Consider the following 21,283-nt stretch of genomic DNA (forward strand, 5'->3'; position numbering starts at 1 on the left):
TAATCACTTTGGACAACTTGCTCAGGAGCAGTTGGCTAAGAACTAACATAAAATCTGTATGATGATAATGTTTCTTCATTTTGTATAGGTTGCCACTACTGTTGCTTTTCTGGTACATTTTCACATTCCCCTCTAAGTTGAAAGCAGAACTACAGCAGTAAAAATTTTTATAGCTGTACCAGTGGATTGCATTGGGATGGAGAATATGTGTTTCTTACCCTGCAAATCTGACTTTCTGCCCACTGACTCCAGTTGGCATATACTTTTATTCAAAGAACTGCAGAAATCACATAATTCGTCTTTTTTCCTTCCTACATTCTAATTAATTTATTGTCTTTTACAAATTGTTCTACAGCAAGTTCAGCTCAGTTTGTATTGTAGCTTAAATGTTCTGGCACTTAGGACTTAGAGTTGCAAAAGCCACTGTTTGAAAATGCAGTCTAAGAGGGTGTATTTGGAGACTCTCACCTATGCTGAAGTAACCATCCCTGAACGTTTTAAATGTGTTTTAGCACACCTCCTTTCATCTGCAGAGAGCTGAGTCATCTTCCTCAGGAGCAGTCATGTGTTTGTATCCTTGCAGGATGCCAGAGGGGCAAGGTTTGTTAGAAGAGTTAGTTTGTTTTAAACTGAAGTAGCTTGTTAAAACAAGCTCTCTAGGGGCAATCATTTGTGCCCCAAAGCTGTTATGTTCTTGGTAGCTCAGGTAGATTTAACAGGAGGTATTTTCTTCATAGAAGCCGTGCCTGTCTGTCCTTCCTTGTAACATGCTACGTGTTGCTGCTGTGCTCTCTTGCAGGTGGACTGGGTGCAGTGTGACGGGGGCTGCGATGAGTGGTTCCATCAGGTGTGTGTTGGGGTCTCCCCAGAGATGGCTGAGAACGAGGATTACATCTGTATAAACTGTGCCAAGAAACCCCTGCAGGGCCCCAGCAGCCCTGCTCACGCCCCACCTCCTCCCTTCTTGCTGGGCTACAAACTACCAGTGGAAGATCTCAAGGAGACGAGTTAGCAACTCTCGATGCCCAGAACTTGTTGGGAAATGGACCACGGGAACCCTTCAGAAAGAGAGGGTTTGAAGCTGATGTAGCCCCTGAGCTTCACTTCCAAGGATGTACAGACGTGCAGTGGAGTTGGTCCGTTCCTGACAGCTGGCTTCCTTCGGACAACGGGAATGTCGAGGCACCGTGGTACCGGCTCATCTATGCAGACACCGCCTGATGAGGAGCTCCAGCCAGTGTGTTCTGACTTGAGTGTTTCCATCTTTGAGTGTGGCTGTTGCTCTCAAGGACTGAGCAAACTCGAGGCTGTTAGATTAGACACTTCAGGGTGTTAGAAGTATGTGTTGGCAGTGGAGCTGGCCTGGAACTGGTGGGCATGGGCTGGAGCTCTTAGACCTACCAGGTTACCCTGAGGAGGTGACTTTGGAAGTTACCTTTTGCCTCTCCATGCCAACCCAGCGTGTAGAGGAATGTCTTGGGAGAGTGAAATTGCCTCCATATCCAGGCAGCTAACACTACACTATAAGGGTGGGAGCAAGTGGATGAATTTCTTTTCATTTCTCTTTTGTAGCTAAAGGGCAGAGGAGCTCATAATCTCAGAAATCAGCAAAGGTTCTGTTTACCAAAAAAGAAACCCAACTCTACTCCACTAGGCAAAATTTTTTCCTCAGTGGGAAACAACCGATCTTCCTGTCCTGAGGAGGGCCAGAAAGCATTGATAATGTTCAGCTAGACCAGACCTTGGGAAGAGCAGAGTGCTTCCCTTTCCACAGGGATGCTCTCTCCTGTTCTAGGCTTTGCTTAGAGGTCTGCACTCCTGCACATTAAAGTTGCGTGGCGCAGGATGGAGCTGGCAAGGAGGTACAGCACCCAGGGCACAGCTTCTGAGATCTGTACCCAGGGATGGGAAGGAAAGAAGACAGCCCACTTACCTCAGAGGTTACAGTGACATGTGCTTCTGTGAAAAGTTTCACTCACAACTCTTTCCAGTATCACCAGGCTACGGGCATGGCCTCCTGTGATACCAGCAAGCAGTCTGCAGATGCTGTTCACAGTGCAAACCCCCTCCCTGCTGGCTTTGCTGGATGTGTACCAGTGTACAATCAGCAACAGTTCTTGTTTGAAGTTGCCCCTGGCTTTGCCAGAGGACCAGAGGGCTTGGGGTCATCCTGGGTGACAGTTGTTTTAGTAAATCCATTTTTAAAGAAGGACTTGTTTTTACTTTTTTCTAAATGTCTCAGACTACTGACTTGTTCTATAAATAGATTATTTTTCTTTGATTTTTTTATACTTACCACTGTTAACCAGCAGCACAGACAGAGGTTCACAAAGCAAAAACCTGCCCGTGGGCTTGGGTTTTTTTACTCCATTCCTTCCTTGTAGTACAAGGAATTAGCAGTTACCTTCCCCATTCTAGCTTGACCAGCTGCCTGTGTTTAAATAGGTAAATACATTTCATGTGCTACCTTTGTGTTTGGGTTTGTTCCTATTAGTGGGGCATCTGGGCCTTAATGACTCCAGTGGATGCTGGCCTTGTGTATGTGAATGTCTGAAGTCAGCCCCTGGGCTGTCTTGTCCCCCTCTCCACTCGCTCCCTATTGTGTTTCCATTCTTCTGCAGTTCTAGGAGTGTTGTAAGTAGTGTCCAGTCTTACTAGGAGCTGGACTGGGATTTAAAGAAATATTGACAAAAACAAAAGTGTGCTGTCTTGACTGTTCTGTGTCCCTTCTCCTGTTCTCTAATACTTGGAAGTTTATTTATCTGGCAGAATTATCCATCCAAAAAAAAAAAAAAGAACTCAGCTCAGGTAGACAGAACTTCATTGTTTTCTTCTATGTGTGCCTGCTACCTGGGAAGAGGAAAAGAGGAAAATGTGCAAAAGAAATAAGATGGAGGGCAGAAGATCCAGGGTCTTGGGAGCTTTGAGTGCAAATTGGACACAGACTTCTAATTCCTGCTCCCTAAAGACTTAATGAGGTGTTAAAAGCAAAAGCAAGCTGTGGTTAAGCATGTGGCTGAACGGGCACCCTAGCAAACTTAAGAGTATTATTTGTTTACTTATTTATGAAGGAGTCTATGCTTTAGATAGACATACCCTCTTTTTGCCTCCAATTACATTTTTTTTCTTCTCAATGTATGCTTAGTTTTGGTAAACTGATTTAAACAGTTGCTACTTTCCTTCAAGCTTTAACTGATGGTACTACATAAATGTTTCCCTATATGGAGTGGATAAACTATCTGTCACAGATGTTTAGTCGTTCCAGAAGTAGACTAGTACAAGATTTCTTAAAGAATCCCAGTGTTCTGTATTCTTTCCTGACTCCTAGCATTTGTGACACAACAGGGAAAATATGGTTAGCATCTCCTGTGGGCCACTGAGCATATCCTCGTAACCATTCCTGCCTTCTCTGTCATGATGAAGTCGTTGTTGTATGTAATCACCATCAACTGGAAAAGAGACCTTTTGAGTAAAGCTGCATTGCATGTTCCTGTTTCTCTGCGTAGAAGGTGTGGTGGAGAGTGTTGACAGTAGCACTAGTTACAGCAAGATGGAAAGAAACGAACAGCTCTACAGTGCAACCGTGGTCATTCTGCTTGTAACAAGCACAGGAAAGAGCAAACAGCAGAAAGAAGTGTGCAAATCATATGCAAAAGTCACGTTTTTAGTAGCTGTTTTTCATGTAGCCACATGGAGAGCCTCTGTTCCACTGTTGAAAGGAGGTTGCCACACTTCTTTCTGGTCACAGATGTCTTGTCTGCTTTTGGATAAGGTGTTCATAAACTGAAGACCATTATTAGCTTTACATCTTATTGTTTTAAGCTTGTTTTTTAAGAGCATAATTCCTATCAAAGGATTGCTGATAGTATGAACTTACGAATAAATGTTAACTTTTGGAAAAACCCGTAGATATGTAGTTAGTGGTTGAAAAACCTGAAGCTACAGCTGTGGTATTGTCTCCAGATCCTAGGGGTTTGAATTTTTGTAAAAGCATGCAGAGAAGCCAGCCAAAATTAAGCCAAGATAAAAATGTTCTTACAGGTGTGCTACAGCTGTGGGAAAACTCTCATGCTTTGGGGACAACATCTCAGTGCACAAGGAGTATTAGCTCGTGTATCTAGAAAGGTGAGTGTCTTAATGCTGTAGTCTACGAAGGCTGCTCACCACTGCTGGTGTTACTTCTTCTCATGTGTCTGACAAAAAAGATCAAAGAAACTACCTGAGCTGTTGTGAGGAGCTGAAAATGGCCAGGGCTTGAGTTGTATAGCTTATACAAACTATGTGTTTTCAGGTTTTTCTTGTAAAAAAACAGGGCCACGAATTTGGCAGCTTTGCTTGCAGAGAGATAAATGTCACTCCTGACCTTCAGTACATTGCTTTTAGGATTTATGCTTTTGACAGGTCATCTGCAACTGAATGCTTGTGCAGCCTGGACTACTACTTCATAAGGTAATACTGTTGATATGATGGGCATTATCTGAAGGGATTGGAATACAGTCACACAGCATAAGGTAACAGGCAGTTGTCTCTTGTATCAGTCGCGCTGTGAAACTTGCACTGATATTTTTCAGTTTTTAGAATCATAGAGTAATTAGGTTGGGGGTACTTCTGGAGGTCATCCAGGTCAACCTCCTGACCACAGCAGTGCCAACTTTGAAAGCAGGTGAAATTTTTCAGGGCTGTGTCCAGTAAAATGTTGAGTATTTCCAGGGATGAGCATTCGACGACCTCTCTGATTTCCCCTTTGGTTTTGTAGCATCTTCAGTGCAAAATTCACTTGCAGTAATGTGCTTGCTGCCACTTGTAGAGTCTGGCTCTGTATTTTCTCTAATCATCCATTAGGTAGTTGGAGCCTGCAGGTGCTGCAGCCGTGATTTCCAAGCTGAACAAGCCCAGCTCAGCTTCCCTTGAGCCATGGTGTGAACTGCAGCCTTCTGATGGTCTTGGTGGTCCTTGTTGCAGGTTGGTCAATGTACTGAGGAGCCCAGAACTGAATATAATATGTTACCCTACATACAGCTTGGAAATGTTGAATACAGGGGGGAAATAACTTCCTTTACCTGCTGCTCATACTTTTACTGTGCAGCCTCCCACAGGGCTGGCCTGTACAGCTGCAAGTACTGCTGACTCCTTTTCATTCTGGCCACTGTTAGCCCCAGGCCTTCTGGTTTATAATTTCTCCGATGCAGGACTCGTGGGCATAAACTTTCCATCAGCACATCACTTCAGCCAGGAAAGATCCAACTGAATGGATTCCCTTTTCCCATGTTTTGGGCTCTGCTGCTCCTGTCCTCTGCCAGCATTGTTTGCTGTCATCTTACTGTGCCTATGCCACCACCCAGGTGGATAAGAAAAAACACCTGAGGTACTGCACTTGCAGCTGGCTGTCTCCCAAGATTTCAGATTGGTGACTGCTGAAGCCTGAGCACAGAAGTCCACCCCATTTTTCACTGCCATTGTAGGATGTCCATCCACTCCCTAAGTGTGTTTTTGCTGTAAATCGGGGTAAACACCCACTGCTCTCCCCTTGTCCATAGAGTTCATCACAGAAGGCAACCAGACTGGGTTAAGATTATAGTGGTGACTGTTACCAGTCACTTTATCCCTCATGGGCCTGCATGTTGCTTTGAGGAGGATTGGTTCCATCATCTTTCTCCTCTTCATTGAATGGGCATGATGTACACAGGGTTCATCACAGTCTATCAAGAAAATGATCTTCCATACAGCTGTTTTCCTAGGGGTGGAAAAAGTTTCTTAGATATTCCTGAAATAACTGCTAAAATTGCTCTAAGAAGTTGAGTGCTGTAGTCTGCTTAAAGCAAGATTTGAGGCTTACTCCAGTTAGATGCAAATGAAAAGCAGGGGACTGCTTCACATCCTCTGCAGCTGTGGTCACTAAGAATGTGTTTGGTCAGCCTGCCTGAACCAAACAGGAACTCTGCTTGGAGCACTGAGGCAGCAGGGAGGTGCAATAAAATCCAGCCCTTATCGGAATTCCAGCCACACTGGCTTTGGGAGGGTGATAAATGCGTGGGACAGCTGGAAACTGCACAGCAAGACATGGAGAGCATTGAGCTTCGTGTAATGGGATGGCTTGGCTCGAGTGTTAAGTTGTAGGTAGAGGAAATGAAAGTAGCTCTGTTTTTCTGTTGAAAAACAGAAATGCTTGTAAGAAGCTGTGCTCTGAGTGCCTTTAAAACAAAAGCTCTGCTGCAGTGAATAGTTTTAATCTGAGGTGGGGCATTGTGTCTTAACTGGAGGCTTTTCAGAGGTCAGTTTTTGGTTGTCTGTATATCCCCCACAGCCCCCCCAAAAAGTCATTTAAAGCCAAGTGCCAGGGGGAGCTGCTGTGGGTGCCTACATCCAAGGGGAGCAGCCACCTCTGCACACAGGTCCTGGGATGATGGTTGGTGTCTCTGGCCAGCCTGGCACCTGCCGTTAATGGGTGGCTGATTTGCCAGCAGAAGGAAGGGCCGCATCCTTTCCCAGGCTGGTGCGGCCCGTGCTCGGCTCAACCCCAAGCAATGGGCGCGGCTGTCGCTCCCCGCAGAAGGGAGGTGTTTGCTGCTGCTGTTCTGTGACACAAACCCATGCTACAAACTTGAGAAACAGCTCAGGTTTTAGTGGGCTGTGGGATGAGTAGCACATTGTTTACTCCTGTCAGCTAACGATTTAACTTTTTACTTCATACAGCTGGAAATTGAGTTAATCTAGATATTGTCAGTGCATTGATAGCGTTACATCCCATTGTTTCCTTTCCCGAGTCTCTTAGGCAGGAGAGAGGCAGGAGGCAGATGCTTTAGCTTTGCCTAGAACCATTCCTGGGAGAGAATCGCTGCTGAGAACCCTGGTGGAGAAGTGGAACCACTGGCAGCAACCCTGGCTGCTGCTGCTGGCGCAGCCCCAGGTGAGTGTGTGGTGCTGCTGCTCCCACCTGCTGCTCCCAGGGGAGGCGCCGCTGGTGTAGCCCATGACCCAGGTTTGTATCCTACTGGTGAGGGTTTCTCACTGCCTGGGCCTTACCATCCACCGTGGCATTGGCTTCCTCTGGCTCCTGGTACAAATAATCTTGGAATGGTCAGACTGGGATTTAGGAGTGTTAGAGAGTACACAAAGCTGACAAATGGAAGAGTACACAGCCATGGAAGAGCTGTTCATAACTTAAAGGATGGTTTTTTTCTTGCTGAGTAATGTGATTCCAGGAAGCTGATGGGTCAGATTCCCACTGTTCTGTTTGGAGCAGAAAATGGGCATGACCTTTGTGTAACTCCTGTTTACAGACTGTGCAGAGAGTGCTGCTGGACAAGCAATACCTGAGATTTCTGCAAAAAGGAGCTTGCTTTCTCCTTGTCCTAAGCAGCAGCTGTTCCATGTCCCTGTTTCTCTCTCAGCTCTGGTGATCTCAAAGAAACATGGTTGTTCCTTGTGCTTTTTGCTTTTGTCCCCCAGGGCCTTTCATTACACCTTGGGCAGTCCCTGCTCTCAGGGAAGTGAGGCCAAAGGGAATTGGGACAAACTTCCTTTGCAGACTTTTGTTTTGCTCCTCCCAAACTTCTTTTCCTTCCCAGAAGGGGAGGTCTTGCCTCCCACCCTCTTAGGGCTGCCTGGTTACTCCCACAAAAGCTGGGGGACTGCAAGCTGCCCATTGGCATCATTAGGACTCTTGGCTGGAAGGGGTAGCTTGCTTCAGGCATCTGCTGCATCTAATCTGAAGCTTAACTTTAGCTTAACTTTTTCATCTCTGGCACTCATCAATAGAAAAATAAGATTGCCTTAAGATATCAAAACTGACAAATTACTTTTTCTTTTTTCTTTGGTTTTTTTTTCTTTTTTTGAGGCAAATTGAATAAGCCTGAAAGAAAGAGACTTGGTGCCAGATGTTGCAACTGACTACCAGAACAGGAATGACTTGTAGACAGGGGATCAGCCATGGTGTGAAGGCTTGTGATTCTTGCTTCAGGCAGAATTCCACCCACCTGGGAAGCTGAGTGAAGGCTCGAGGCCTTGCTCATGTTATGTGTCAGAGCCCCACCACGCATGGGGCCAGTTCAGTGGATGAGTGCTGGGGAGTGCAGCTCCTCTTCTCTGTCTGCAGGGACCTCAGCAGGGCAGCCAAGGGCAGGTTAGAGAGGCAACCTGGCAGCACAGGTCCCTCTGCTTCCTCCTGCACTGCCTTGGGCTGCTGGAGACCAGAGGAGCAAAGCAAGAGACAGACTGCTGCTGCTGAGCAGTGGCCGGGAGCTGGTGGCTCTCACTCACTCCTTGTGCTCAGATGAGGGCTGCCTGTGATGTTTTTAAGAGAAAACATCTCCTGACAGTGCAAGGATTTTTAAAAATCTGCTGTAATTCTGATTTTTGGAAGCTGGAAAAACTGAACTCATGTTTTATTTCTTTTTGACCATCTTTTAAATGCCCGAGTTTTTATTTTGTCAACTTTTGCATAGAAAACTTCTTTCTTGAGAAACTTCTAAAAACCTTCTCTCACTCTGCCAACCAACGACTATCTGATTATTGGATTTTCTCCCAGAATGGAAACTTTGTGTTCTGAGTAGTTACCAGCCCAGTAGTCATGAATTAAGAAGTATCTTTTTTTTTTCTTTACTTTTTAGAGTGTTTAAAGAAGTATGAACAGATGCTCTGAGATCACTGCCCAAATCTTGCTTGTTTAAAACCAGATTATGGGTTTTCTGTGGAGGAATCAGTTAAGTGAGTATAGCCCTGTCCAACCTCTGAGGAAAGTTTTTTCCTTTTTCCTGCCAGAACATCCCCCTTGCAGGCAGACAGGGTGCAGAGATATGCAAATCCCTGCTCTATCAATGGCTTTGCTGTCATTCTTCCTGCAGACAGTCTCTTTCAGACTTAAATCTTCACCTCAGAGGAGTAGGATGTACAGAGCATAAGGAAAGATCATCAGTGGTCCCAATGTACAGCTCCCTCTCTATCCCTCAATTTACCCTGTACCTGATCAATCTGTTCCTCCGATGCTTCTCACTGTGGGGCCACTTAAGCACCACTGCTGTCATCAGTAGCCTGGAATTATGATTTCCTTTGGTATATGGTCCTCCCGTTGTTTCTTTGGCTGCAACAACAAACTGGTGAGTTTTAATTTGTTCATGCAACTACCAGCTCTCCCATCAGGAGGCCCACGACTAGATTTTGGAAGAGCAGTGACTTCTGCCGTATCCCTAAGATGTGTTCAGGCTCTATTCCTGCAGTTACTCTGCAAGGGTTTGTTCAGGTTGCTGTAAAGTGGAAATAGGAAAGAGGCCTGAGGAACTGGTGGTACCTGATGGAGTTAAGGGGAAAAGAGAAGGAGATGCTAAAAACATTGAAGTCTCCAGGCTCAGGAGTCTTTGCTTGCTACTCAGCTCCTGCTTATATTATATTGTGTTTTATTATTTTATAAACATTTATGTAGGTATCTATACATATGTGCTTATAACGGCATAACCTTGCAGTGCTTGCCCTTGGCCCATAAAGAAATGAGGGTGCTTTTGTATTCTGAGCAGAAAAACCACTTTTCCTTGCTCATGTGTGCAAAGGGCCAGAGTGCTTAATGGGACAGGGTACTAAGGAGCAGTGAAAGCAGAGGTAAGATACAGATCTGCCTGCTGCACTCCCACTGCAGCTGTGACTGTGCATGCAATGCTGTGTGTTCCTGCTTTAGTCTTGGCTTTGGTGCTCCAGACAGCCAAGGGCACACCCAAGGAGCACCTGCTGTTTTCATCCTGGTCTGGGGGAAACTGCTGGCACTGGGCACAGCTGAGAGAGGGGTGACAGGAATCTGCAGCTCTGCTGCTGCTGGGAATTTGTGTTGCAACCAAAGCAGTTCTAGGGGCACTGTTCTTTTGGTCTCAGCTTATCTCCTCCTGTGCTCTGCCATGGTCATAGAGAGCAGCAAACCCGCACACTGTCACCTACACACGGAGCGCAGTGCAAGCACTGCCTGCGGCTCCTGCCTGCAGAGGAGCAGGGGGACGGCAGTGGTACCCTCAGGAGCAGGTTCTGCAGCACTCTGAGCATGCCAGCTCACACTTGAAGCAGTCCCTGAGCTCTGGCTCATGCAGAAATGTCACCTGTTTATCTGCAGTGTGGAGAGCATGGTGTCCACACACAGACGTATCTCACAGCGCAAACCTGGGCACAGAAGTGCGGTCTATGCTGCTCTGCAGGCATCCAGTGAGGACAGGGTTCTTCCAGCCTCAGGATTCTCATCCTTCAAGCCATTATTTGGAAGCAGTTATTCACTAGGGAGGCTCTGTCTAAATGAGGCTGTCTGAAAGGCTGCAGCAGAATCTTCTGTCATGCAGGAACTGCAGGCGTTGGCTTTTTGCTTCTGCCACTGTAATTTCAAAATGTACATGCCTTTCTGGGACAGAGCTTAGTGGCTCAAGCAGGAGTCAATCCTTGCTGCTTGCTTTGGCTTCTTTCTCCACTGAGCAGTCTCCAGGTTCCTGTAATGTGCCAGCCAGTGTCAGCCTCTACTTATCCCCTTTCTGTGCATGTTTGTGACAATTTTGCTCGCTACAGCCATGGTTGCTTAAGCTGAAAAACATTTCCAGGCTGAGCAGGCCAGTAGCAGGGTGGTTATCAGATGGAAGAAAAGCATCGTATTTGCTCTGCCTTTGGTTCCCAGATAACATAACAGCAAATTGTGTTCCTGGAAGCTGGGAGGTGGCTCACAAGACTGCACTGCCCCAGCACACGTGAAGGCAGTTTGTGCTGAGGGGACAGAGGGGCAGAGGAGGAGGTGGAACTGGGGGCACAGTTGCTCTCAGTGCTCAGCAAAAGCCAGATGTGGCTGATGGCTTTTCGTGTCGGGAATGCGAAGCAGCAGCAGTAGTTGTGCCCAGATCATTCTCCTGAAAGACTTCGGTGGTTTGGAGCATAATTCATTTAAAAGTAGCTGCTACTTGCAGAGCAGCGAGAGGTTGTGCTTGTCCCCCAGTAAACATTTCCCTCTCCTCTTTTTCCCTCCTCATTCCTCTACGTAGGTGCCTGTTACAGTGGGGATTACTGTAACACGCGTGCCAAACAAGGAAGCCGTGGAAAAGAAATATATATGGACCACTTCGTGACAGGTGTTTCAGGGAGATGTTTACTTCCCCTGCAGCCGCTCGGCCGGGCTGTGCCGAGGGGCTGAGGCCGTCCCGGCCCGAGGGCCCTTCCCGCGCAGGGAGCACAGAGCAGCCAATGGGAGCGGGGCTGAGCAGGGGCTGGGAAACCCCGTGCCGCCCTCAGCGCCCCCCGCCCGGGGCTGCGCGGCGGGGAGAGGGACCCCGACAGTGCCTTTTGAAACCCTCCTCTGTTTAGGTCGGAACTACCTCTCCAGGTGGCTGGAGGGGGCCTGGTGCTTTGGAGGAGAGAAATCCAACGCTTGTTCTCTGCTCAGCTGGACCATAAACGTGAAGCAAGACCAGACCTGGGAGTAGGTTCTGTGGCTGCTACCAGAGCATGAAGCATCAGCACTCCTGGCGTGGGCTGGGGCCAGTTCTTATGTACACCTGACCCAGACAATGTGGAAGGACCTTATTATCTCCAGAGGCTTTTGTTCCACATCTGCTTTCTTTGGGCTGTAAGCACTTCCCTGGGAGCACAGCCTCAGCTGCTGGTGGAAGACTGGGACCAAGTTGAAGGCAGAAATCTTGGCGAATGTTCTAAGGTAAAGAGAAAGATAAGAGCAAAATGCAACATCAATTACCGGCCTTTAGGATTTTCCAGCTCTTGTCCTGGCTGAGGTGTGAGGCACTCTGACAGTGACTCCCCTGGTCCAGAGCTCTTGCTCTTTCCAAAATGGGTGTTGGGGAGAAGTGTCTAAGGCAGCCGTGCCCCCGCGGCACAGCTGGCACAGCTGCTCAGTGCTTGGCAGCCTGCCTGGACCTGGAGGCTGCTGCAGGACCTGCTCTGGAGGCATTGCTCCAGCATGGACTGTCCCAGGAAACGGTGGGTGACAGCCTGACTGCCTGGGATGGGGCTGGGAGGAGTGTGGCTGCTCTGGCTGGTGCCATCATCAGCCCTGTGCTCTGAGGGGGTTCCTGAACAGGCAGCCTCTCATTTCACACCCTTTTCAGGGAGATCCCCACGAAGTAACCCCCTTGTGCCGTCCTGGGGGTTGGCATGAGAGTGATGCCTGTGGGACAGGTGCCAGCATCAGTGCTGCCGCTTGCTAGCACTTGTGGCTTTGGCAGGAAGGTGTTCTGCAGCTGCCCGGGGGGTTCAGCTTGCACAGTTCCAGGTGGCACATACTGCTACAAAAGCTCTTCCCTGGTGTTCTCCTCGTTCATATAAATATGTGTGTGTATCTATTGAATTTTTTAAATGGCGTTGTCTCGGTAGATCTCTGGATGAAGTTGTTTTCCTGTTACTACAGCATATCTAGTTTTATTCCTTTTTGATATTTCTTTTTAAAATCCACCTTTTTCCATTTCTCTTATTTGTTTCTTGCAAGCCTAACTGGTAAGGCTTTGTTTTTGACTGTCCCTGTTCTTGCCCTTGCCTTTGATGCAGTTACAGACTCAAAATCTTAGACATTGAGATTTCATTATTTGCATTTTTCCCTTTAGATTTTTTTATTGCCTCTGATGGGTTGATTAAAGTCCCTCTCAGTTTCTTTGCCTTCTACCATTTCAAAAATATGTATTGAAATTATCTTTTATTTTCTGTAGTCTTAACTGATCCTTTGTGGTATTTGTTGGTTCTTTTCTCTTTCTATCTTCCACAGAATTTTTTTTTTTTTTCAATCTATCTTTCAAGTAACATCTCCCAGAACCATATGGACTTTTTTTTAGTTCACTCCAGAATATGAGTAAAGTGATGCTTTACTTTAAACATGCTTTGCTCAGGATTTTCCAGCTTGCTTTTGCACTTGTAGATTTAATATTTCCCCTCACTGCTTATGTTTACACTGAACATTTGTTTTCATTTTCTAGTTATTGTTGTGTTCAGCGCAGCCTTATCTCATCGGGTGGAAGTCAAATAGTCTGTAATTGATTGCACACTTTCCTATCATAGTCTATTAGTTCCTGCCAATTAGCTTGTCGTCTTGTTGATAAGATTATTGCTATCTGTACGCAGCAGTAATTGTGCTTACCGAGGGGTATTCATGCAGCAGTGCTGACAAATTCAAGAGTTTGACAGTCTCTAGAAATATTTCCTTAATCAATCCCCTCTCTCCTTGCACCAGTCTGTTGCACAAGGCAAGATATGATTTGTCTTTACGGCTGTTTTTAATGCCTGCATTCTTACCCTGCCTATTTAACAGCTGCACTATTCACTGTCAGATGGTTTTTGCACAGAACGGGATGTTTCCCGTTCCTCACCATATTGCAGAATTCCTCTTCTGGAAGAGGAATTATGGGAAAACCATCTTCCCTGGTTTTCAAGAATCACTGGTTTGAGGAGTGGAGCAGTTTTATTTGGACCACCCTGTTTAATTGCTGTAGAAGAGGAGCAGCTCTCTGTGGGTTTGCCTGGTTCCTTTCCAAATGATATTCTGCAGTAATGGCCACAGGTACCATGTTCAATTATGCACAGCGGGAGGAAGAAGTATTTAAATTTATTTTAAATCTTAATTTTTCATCAAATGACATTAGTTGTTACATTGTGAGATGTAGTGAACAATATATTCATCTTCTCTGTCTTCCTTTTTCCTAGACCTCTGTTGTTACCTACCCTCTCTTCAACCAAGGCATCTATTCCTGAAATGAGGAGTTGTTCCATATTTGATCACTCCCTGGTTGAATTAGTTCCTTACCTCTGCCTGCCTCTCTTCCATTTCCGTGTTTCTCCCGTGGGAAGTCTGGTGCTGTGTGGGCTCACCACAGGTTAATGCGGTGACGCCACAGTGTTTGCTGGTTCTTTCCTGTTTTTCTCCTACCACCTTCTCAGGCTGCCTGTACACATTTTGCTGCCACTTTACACACTTCATACAAGGACACTGATCCCAAAGGTGGTTTTTTTTCTCTGTCCCCTCTTGCCTCAGATATTTATAAACAGGCATAATAAAAATATTTTAAAACCTTGCCTCACGTACATCATTGGACCATCACAGCTGTAACATATCTACCGTGAATAATGTCCTGTTCTGTTAGCCTCTTTTATGGCCTCTAAGCACCGAGCTAATGTCATCATTACCTGCTGTAATCCCAAGACCTCTTTCTGGAGCAAGCACAGCTCATTTTGCAGCCCAGTGCTGGGCATGCACAACTGGAGCTTGTCTCCTTGCTATGTGATTTTTCATCTACTGCTTGATTGTCTGTTCCCATTGCAGCTTCTGCAGTGGTGTCCTGGGATGGGGCTCCTGGGAAAGACCGGTGGCAAAGATCCCTGTGTGTGAGGGAAGAGAGTTTGCAACCTGCCAGCTTTCTGAATGAGGCTGCTTTGGGCCCTTAGTAAGAAGCAGCAGAGCACTTAGCTGAGTTTATTTCCAGCTTTGCTGCCTGCCACTGCTCCTGGCCACAGCACAGTCCTGGAAATCGCGGGTCAGGCTGCGATGCAGGACCTTTCCCTGTGCCCATGACCTCCCTACCAAGGAGCAGCGATGGGAGGGAATTCACTAGGAATTCATATTTTGTCTCTTACCTCTTCCCAGCAGGTCTCGGGGCTTCGACTCCGTCAGGCAGCGCTGCGGAGGCACCTGTGTGTGGTGGTGTCCCCTTTCTGCAGGGGCAGCGTGGGCAGAGAGGCGATGGAGAGCGGGAGCCTGGCGGGCCCGGCCCGGGACAGAGCCCGGCAGAGGCAGCGGGAGCGCTTCTCCCAGGCGGGGGAACGAGCCCCTTCGCACTGGCCATGAAATCAGTCATGTGTAGGTTTTTGTCCAGCCCTGGGGGGTGGGGGAAGGAATGTGGGTTGGGCGAAGTCTAGGATTACACCACCGCTGAATTTTTTCTTTCCACATTTCAAATAGCCAGCACCTTTCGGTCCTGCCTTCGCCTTTCCCGTCGCCCGCGCCCCGACAGCGCCGTCCGCAAGGTAACACCTCTGCCCCCGTCTGCTTCTGCCCTGCTCCCCCTGTGCCCCTCACCCTCCCGGGGCTGCCGTGGATGAGAGGTCACGGAGCGTTTTCTGCCTGTTTAATAATTTTCTAGCGTGGAGGGGTCCTCCCAGTCCTTCCCTTCGGCCGCTGTCAAATGCTTGCCAGTGTTCCTTAGTCCTCTTCATGTCTCCAAGTGTTTTATAGGGGGACTAAGTCGGGGGAGGGGAGAGGTTGAAAGTGCTGAGTTGCCCCTTTTTCAGTTCTCCCCGGATAGGGGAGAGTGTCATTTGCTGCCAGCGCCTTTTCCTGCTCTCCTGGCGAGGGAGTTGCAGGCAGGGATGAATGGCTGGGTAAGGCTCGGCGGGGGCAGCGCGCTCTGCAGGGCAGGGAGCAGGCTTGGGGGCTGGCACTGTGCGGGGGAAGGTGCCCTCGTTGGCACGAGGTCCTCAGCAACCCCAGCTTTGACACTGGGAATTGGTAAGAACCACAAGCGTCACCCTTTGTGCTGTGGAACTTGGCAGCCAGCGGGGCATCCCGCCTGCGAGGAACAGGCTCAACCCTCCCTGATCCTTCCACATGGTGTCCTCTTGGAGGTATTTGGGGGAAGGAGGGACAGTGCAGGGGTGCCCACCTGCTCTCTAATGATCTTCTCTTAGCACACGTGTGTTTAGAGATGGTGCCACAGGATCTGAGAGCAGTACTGTGGGGAGCTCTGCAGGAAACAGACAGATGTTTGGAAGGGCAGACCTTGAGAAAGGCAAGATCCCAGATGCCCATGACTTCTGCACACTTTATCCTGCTATTAGAAGGATAGCACCGTTCTGAAAATCACCTTTTCATGCAGCCTTGAAGATTGTCAGCAAAAGTTGCTACCATCGAAAGGATAAATTTGTTTTCCTGTCATTTCAGTTTGTTCTCTTCCTGTATCTAGGACTTCTCTGTGCTTTGTGGCATCCATCGCATGGTCTGAAAAACCAGACCTTGGTAGGCAGCAATAGGAGAAGAGAAACCCTTATAAAATACCTTGTCAAGTATTTGATCCTGCTGTCATCCCCCTCCAGCCCTAAGTCTGTTCCCCATACCTGGCACAGTGGGAGCTCCAGCCTGAGCTGCTGGGTCTTCTGTGGAACACTGGGCTTGGAGGATGGGCTTCCAGAGACAGGAGTGTTTTGAGATGAGGCAATCTAAAATAATGAAATTAATAGTGGCTGTTAAGGACTGGTTTTGGACTCAGCAGTGAAAATGCACTGTACTCTTAGCACCAGCAGGAATCAGTATGAAGAGCAAGAGAAGAACAGTTTGAGGTGTGTGTGTGCATGTCCTTGCCCCTCTCTTGCCTCCCATGGTCCAAATTTCTGCCTCTCTGCATGGCTTGTGCTGAATGTAACGAAGGAAACTCTTTCTGAAGGTGGGATGGATTACAGTGTCCCTGGTGCTGTCAGCAATGGTGAAATGGTGCCCACACACCCTAGCATGGAAAAGGAGAAGGAGGAAGAAGAGGAGGAGGACCAGACCCTGGAGCGCGGTCAATGGAACAACAAGCTGGAGTACGTCCTGTCTGTGGCTGGGGAGATCATAGGCCTGGGAAATGTCTGGCGCTTCCCCTACCTCTGCTACAAGAATGGTGGAGGTAAGTGCAGCCAGGGGCACCTGGCCACCAGCACCACTCCACCATCCCTCCCAGCTTCTCAGCTGTGCCCAGTTCGTGAGTCCAAAGAGAAGATGCCAACCTGCCAACATGGTACTGCCATCTGGGCCCCAGCCAGGGGCTGTTTTGAACCAAGTGGGACATGGCAATGTCCCAGGGTTTCTGGTGGCTGAAGCTGTGTGGAGCTACACCTGAGGTGTGTGGAGCTCTGGTCCTGCTGGTGAAGTGGGTGGCTCTCTGCAGAGGGGAGGCAGGAAGAGCAGGGAGAGCACTCAGCGTTCTGAGCAGTGTGTCTCACTTCAGGCATCGCTTCCTTGAGGAGCGCCAGGCATTCTGTGTGGATCAGATGGTGGGTCCTGGTGGGAGAGCAGGGAGCGGTGGGGAGGCCACAGGGCCCCAGTGTCTCTGCAGGCTCTGTGAGGAGGAAAGTTCCAGGGGAACTCCCAGGAGCTCTTGAACACAGGTCCTGCTCCTGTGTGTGCCCATGGAGGGCTGTCCCCTGGGCGCTGGAGGCAGGTGGCAGGGACAGGGCAGACTGAAGGGGTTTCTCCTGCCTTGGTGTATAAGTACAGCACCCCTCTTGCCCCCCATGGTACTCCCTTGGCATCTGCCAGAGCTGCAAGGTGCAGGAGAGGGGACCCCTGCCTCTGATCCCCGTGGCAGGGCTGTGAGGGTGCAGATGGGTGTGCAGATAGGGAGGCAGGGTGCTGCTGCTGCGCTCCAGCCCTGCTCGGGCTGCGCTCCGCCATCCCCGAGGCCACGCTGTGCAGCGGCGTGGCGGCAGAGGTGGGCTCGCTGTGCAGGTGGAGGGTTGCTGGGGGCTTCTGCAGTTTGTGGCTGCCTTTTAAAGGACAAAACTTTAAAAAATGAAAACGCAAGGTTTTTTTCAACTTCGACTCAGTGAGATGTAGAGAGAGGGAGCTGCTCTCCCTGTCTGGTGATTAGTTGCTAATTGGGCCCTCCGGAAGGGCAGGGGAGAGGGGAAGCGGCGCTTGGCTGGGAGCTGGCGGGGAGTGAGCACTGAGGGCTCAGGGCCGAAATCCCCTGGCTTGAGCTTGGGGTAGTCTCATGGGCCTCACTAAACTGCTTTCATCGCAGTGGCATAAGAGAGGATTAAACACTGTTTAGCTACTTTCATGCTGTGTGTTGTTCAGTGCTTGTTTCTTTTTGCCAGGTGGTCGGGCAGTTTCTTTCCCTGTTGAAAAAGGAGAATTTTCCGCATTTTCTTTTTATGTGGGAAATTCTTCTTGGCTGCTTGTTGAGCTGTGTCTGCTCCCACTGCTGCAACTTTCCTTGGGTACTATTCCATCGATGGGAGCAGGACCTGGAATCCTGTCCAGGCACCCCTTGGTGCCAGGTGAGAGCTCAGGGAGAGCTCTGGGGAGAGGGGAGCTGCTGTGTGAGCAGCAGAGGCAAGACACAGAGGGATTTCTCAGCCTTTTTTCCCTGGAAAAATGGGCCTGAAGCAAAGTCCTGTGAAGTAGTAGAGACTGTGAGGAGTTTGAAGTCCCAGGCAGATTTTTCGTCTCTGGCCTTCCACGAGGCTAGAGCAAGGATGGGGCATGAGACTCTTGTGCAGCCAGGAAAGTGGTTTCTGTAAGATTTCTCCTGGGGCAGAGCACTGTGATGAGGTGGTGCAGGACACAAGGCTCCCTCCTGCCTCACGGAACCCAGCCTACCCCAGGCAGTACTGTATCAAAACGCAGGAAACGCCTCCAGTTGAATTTTAAAAGTTGCCAGAGATTTTGTCTTGCACTCCTTTAGGAATGCTGGTCTAGGCACTTGCTTCTCCCATTCTTCTACAAAGGTGCAGGGCTTTTATTTAATTTCCAACCCCAGGCTGATCATGGCCAGCCTACAACCATCAGCTCTTGTGCCACAGGTAGTTTTGGTACAAGAGTAGAGTCTGAGGTAGTTCTGCCCTGCTGGATGACTCTTCCTCTCCCTGCTGAACTGTGTGCAGGCAGTGGTGATAACTTCTCTCAGCTTTTGCTTTGCTTGCCTACATATGAGCCTCTTCAAGAAAATGGTATCTGCAAAATCTGAGTTATACAAAGAGCCAGTCTTCCTTTCTTTAGGGATATTTCAGCATAACAAAAGCAGAGTAGTCCCTTACATATTTAATGCTCAGTGCCTGATACCAAAGCCCTACACAGTAGAGAAAAACAACAAAGAGAAGCAAAAATCTGTTCTTTTTGCTCTTGTTTGCGCTTGCTTTCACCTGCAGTGGCAGGGTCAGGCCCTCACTGGGCAGACTGGCCCCGCTGATTGGGAAATACCAGGGAAGCCTGTCTGGTGGTGTGGCTGCCAGCACTGCACCCCCTTCCCAGCACCCCAAATCTGCCAGTCCCAAGGGCCCCCACTGCTGAAAGTGAGATGGAGAGGGCACTGGGGCTGGTTATGGAGTCATTTCACCCTGTGTCCCCTAACCTGGGATATGAGGGCATTGCAGAGACAGGTCTCTGCAAATTTTTCCTTCTCTCCACCATGATTCTGTGTTATTTCACAGCCCACGTGTCAGGACCCTCCTGAAACTCGAGATAATTGGAGGTTAGGGGACAGGTCAGACTGCAGGCTGCAAATAGAGGAAAACTGGGCTGGAGAACCTGACCTGCTGCCTCAGAGACCTGTCCTGGAGTTTAGTTAAATACAAACTTTCATATGGCAACAATCTTTGTTGGGAACAGGCTTGACTTTCATGATGATATGATTTTGTGCAAGGTGGGAGTTGAGGGGATGGTGTTGAGACAACGCCATTTCCCCTGCCATCTGCCTTCACCAGCTTCTGTTCACCGGTAGAGGGTCAGCATGTGGGCAGATGTGCGTTGTTCCCGCAGGGCTGCCAGGTGTCACAGAATCACTGAGATTAGAAAAGGCTTCTAAGATCATGGAGCCAAACCATTAAGCCAGCGCCCCTTTCAGCTCCTGTTTGTCCACAGGGAGCTGCCAAGGTGCCTCCCACCCTTGTCTATTTTCCTTTTCCTTTTTCTTCTTGCAAGAAGGGGGGGCTGTGGCTCTGTACCCGGCTGAGATGAGCACAGGGTGGGAATCCTGGCCAGCCCCCAAAGTCTCCCTTCCCTTTCCCTGCCCCTGCATGCCGGCTAAGCTTCTTAATGAAATCTCCTGCGTTTTGAGTTCTCGTGCACCAGGATTGTTATTTCCCATACACGCCCCCTGAGCTGAGCCCAAAGCCAATTTGCTTTACACAGGCAGGGAGAAGGCCTGTGCAGGGAAACCACCACTAGTGCCTGCCTGGGTTGCCACCCCTGACCCTGCACGCCATCTGAGCCCACCACAGCCAAGATGCTGCTCTCTGCTTGGGTCTACCTCTTTCCTGACCTGTGTCCCTGCCTTTCAGCAGGGCTTGAGCAGCTCCAGTGGCACATGACGGATCAGTGGCACATGATGTGCATGGACCATCTTGCAGGGCTGTCTCCTGTGCTCTGTGGGGTAAAGGCCATTACTGTACTCAACATTAACCTGGGGTAATCAAAAGCTTGAAGCATTTTCTCTCTCCCTGCCTGTGTCATGGCAGGGCTGGAACAGGAGGGCAGCCCTGGCTGCTGCTGTGAGGTACATACTTTCCTGCACTACTTGCTCTTCCTTTGCATGTCTGCTGCTTTTTGGCAAGCAGATGATTGAGCAAACCCACAGACTGGGCAAAAGTGTCAGTCTCCATGTGCTCCTCAGAGCCTTGGTATTGTCATCCATGGGTTTGTCAGCTTACTCAGTCACAATAATCAATGTGAAAGGAGCCACCAACCTCATTAGAAGTTGTAATGTCTTTACAGCAGTGTTCCTCTGTATTTCCATACAGCTATTGACAACTTCCTTCTCCAATCTTTGTATATATTGAATTATTCATGTAATCACATCACTCCAGAAGATAAAATGTGGGGGAATTTTTTTCCTGACATCCTGTCTGTGATCTTCCAACCTCCACAGCCCCCATCCCTCCCTGGCTGTCCCACCCAGGAGGAACCTGCCTGGTGACTGGCTGGAGACAGTCTGACCTCAGTCACCTCATGGGGCTTATTCTTCTGTCTGCCACTTGAATCTGCCAGGTGCCTTCTTCATCCCCTACCTCATCTTCCTCTTCACCTGTGGGATCCCGGTGTTCTTCCTGGAGACAGCGCTGGGGCAGTACACCAGCCAGGGAGGGGTGACGGCCTGGCGCAGGATCTGCCCCCTCTTTGAAGGTGAGTGGGGGGAGCTGGGAGGGTGTGGTGAGGTGGGGAGACCCCGGGGCCCCGGGAGGAGGAGCAGAGATGTGTTTCCCCACAGCCTGGGTTGTTATGCACCTCCACACATCCCCTGCCCACCTGCCTGGGAGCCACTGGTTGCTCCCTTTCCAAAATCGTGCTGGAAAAATTGGTCACCTTTTTCACCAAACAGTTCTCATTGTTACATTGCATCCCAGTTTCCTTCTTCAGGGCCACAGCTCTGGCCAGGAGCTTTGTGCCCGATCAAGGTTGTCCTCTAAGAGGTAAATGGGGAAAGTCCTTCTGGTGGTTATGAGGAACTTAAAACATGCTGCTGTTTTTTTTAAGTCAATGCTCTGTCATCTTTGTGAGTTTGCAGGTGGCTTAAAAGCTTACCGGGGAAAGGTGTCAGCTCTCTTAATGAATTGTTAGTCAGATCCTCTGTTTCTAGCACTGTCT

At 48.9% G+C, this 21,283-nt stretch overlaps 2 protein-coding genes across 2 annotated transcripts in view; both read left to right on the plus strand.

Annotated features, from left to right (window-relative positions):
- Positions 1-3,908, plus strand: part of KDM5A (lysine demethylase 5A) — a 47,931-nt gene extending 44,023 nt beyond the window's left edge. The window contains 1 exon segment of the mRNA XM_039570379.1: positions 800-3,908. Within this exon segment, the coding sequence (XP_039426313.1) occupies positions 800-1,012 (213 nt within the window). The 3' untranslated portion in view covers positions 1,013-3,908.
- Positions 3,909-6,852: 2,944 nt separating this feature from the next.
- The window catches only part of SLC6A13 (solute carrier family 6 member 13), a 38,698-nt gene continuing 24,267 nt past the window's right edge, over positions 6,853-21,283 (plus strand). The window contains exons 1-5 of the mRNA XM_010404092.4: positions 6,853-6,907; positions 14,591-14,803; positions 14,906-14,970; positions 16,383-16,604; positions 20,687-20,821. Of these exons, the coding sequence (XP_010402394.1) occupies positions 16,388-16,604; positions 20,687-20,821 (352 nt within the window). The 5' untranslated portion in view covers positions 6,853-6,907; positions 14,591-14,803; positions 14,906-14,970; positions 16,383-16,387. The remainder of the gene's footprint in view (positions 6,908-14,590; positions 14,804-14,905; positions 14,971-16,382; positions 16,605-20,686; positions 20,822-21,283) is intronic.

Source organism: Corvus cornix, chromosome 1A (genome assembly GCF_000738735.6).
Source record: "Corvus cornix cornix isolate S_Up_H32 chromosome 1A, ASM73873v5, whole genome shotgun sequence".
NCBI classification, from domain to species: Eukaryota; Metazoa; Chordata; class Aves; order Passeriformes; family Corvidae; genus Corvus; species Corvus cornix.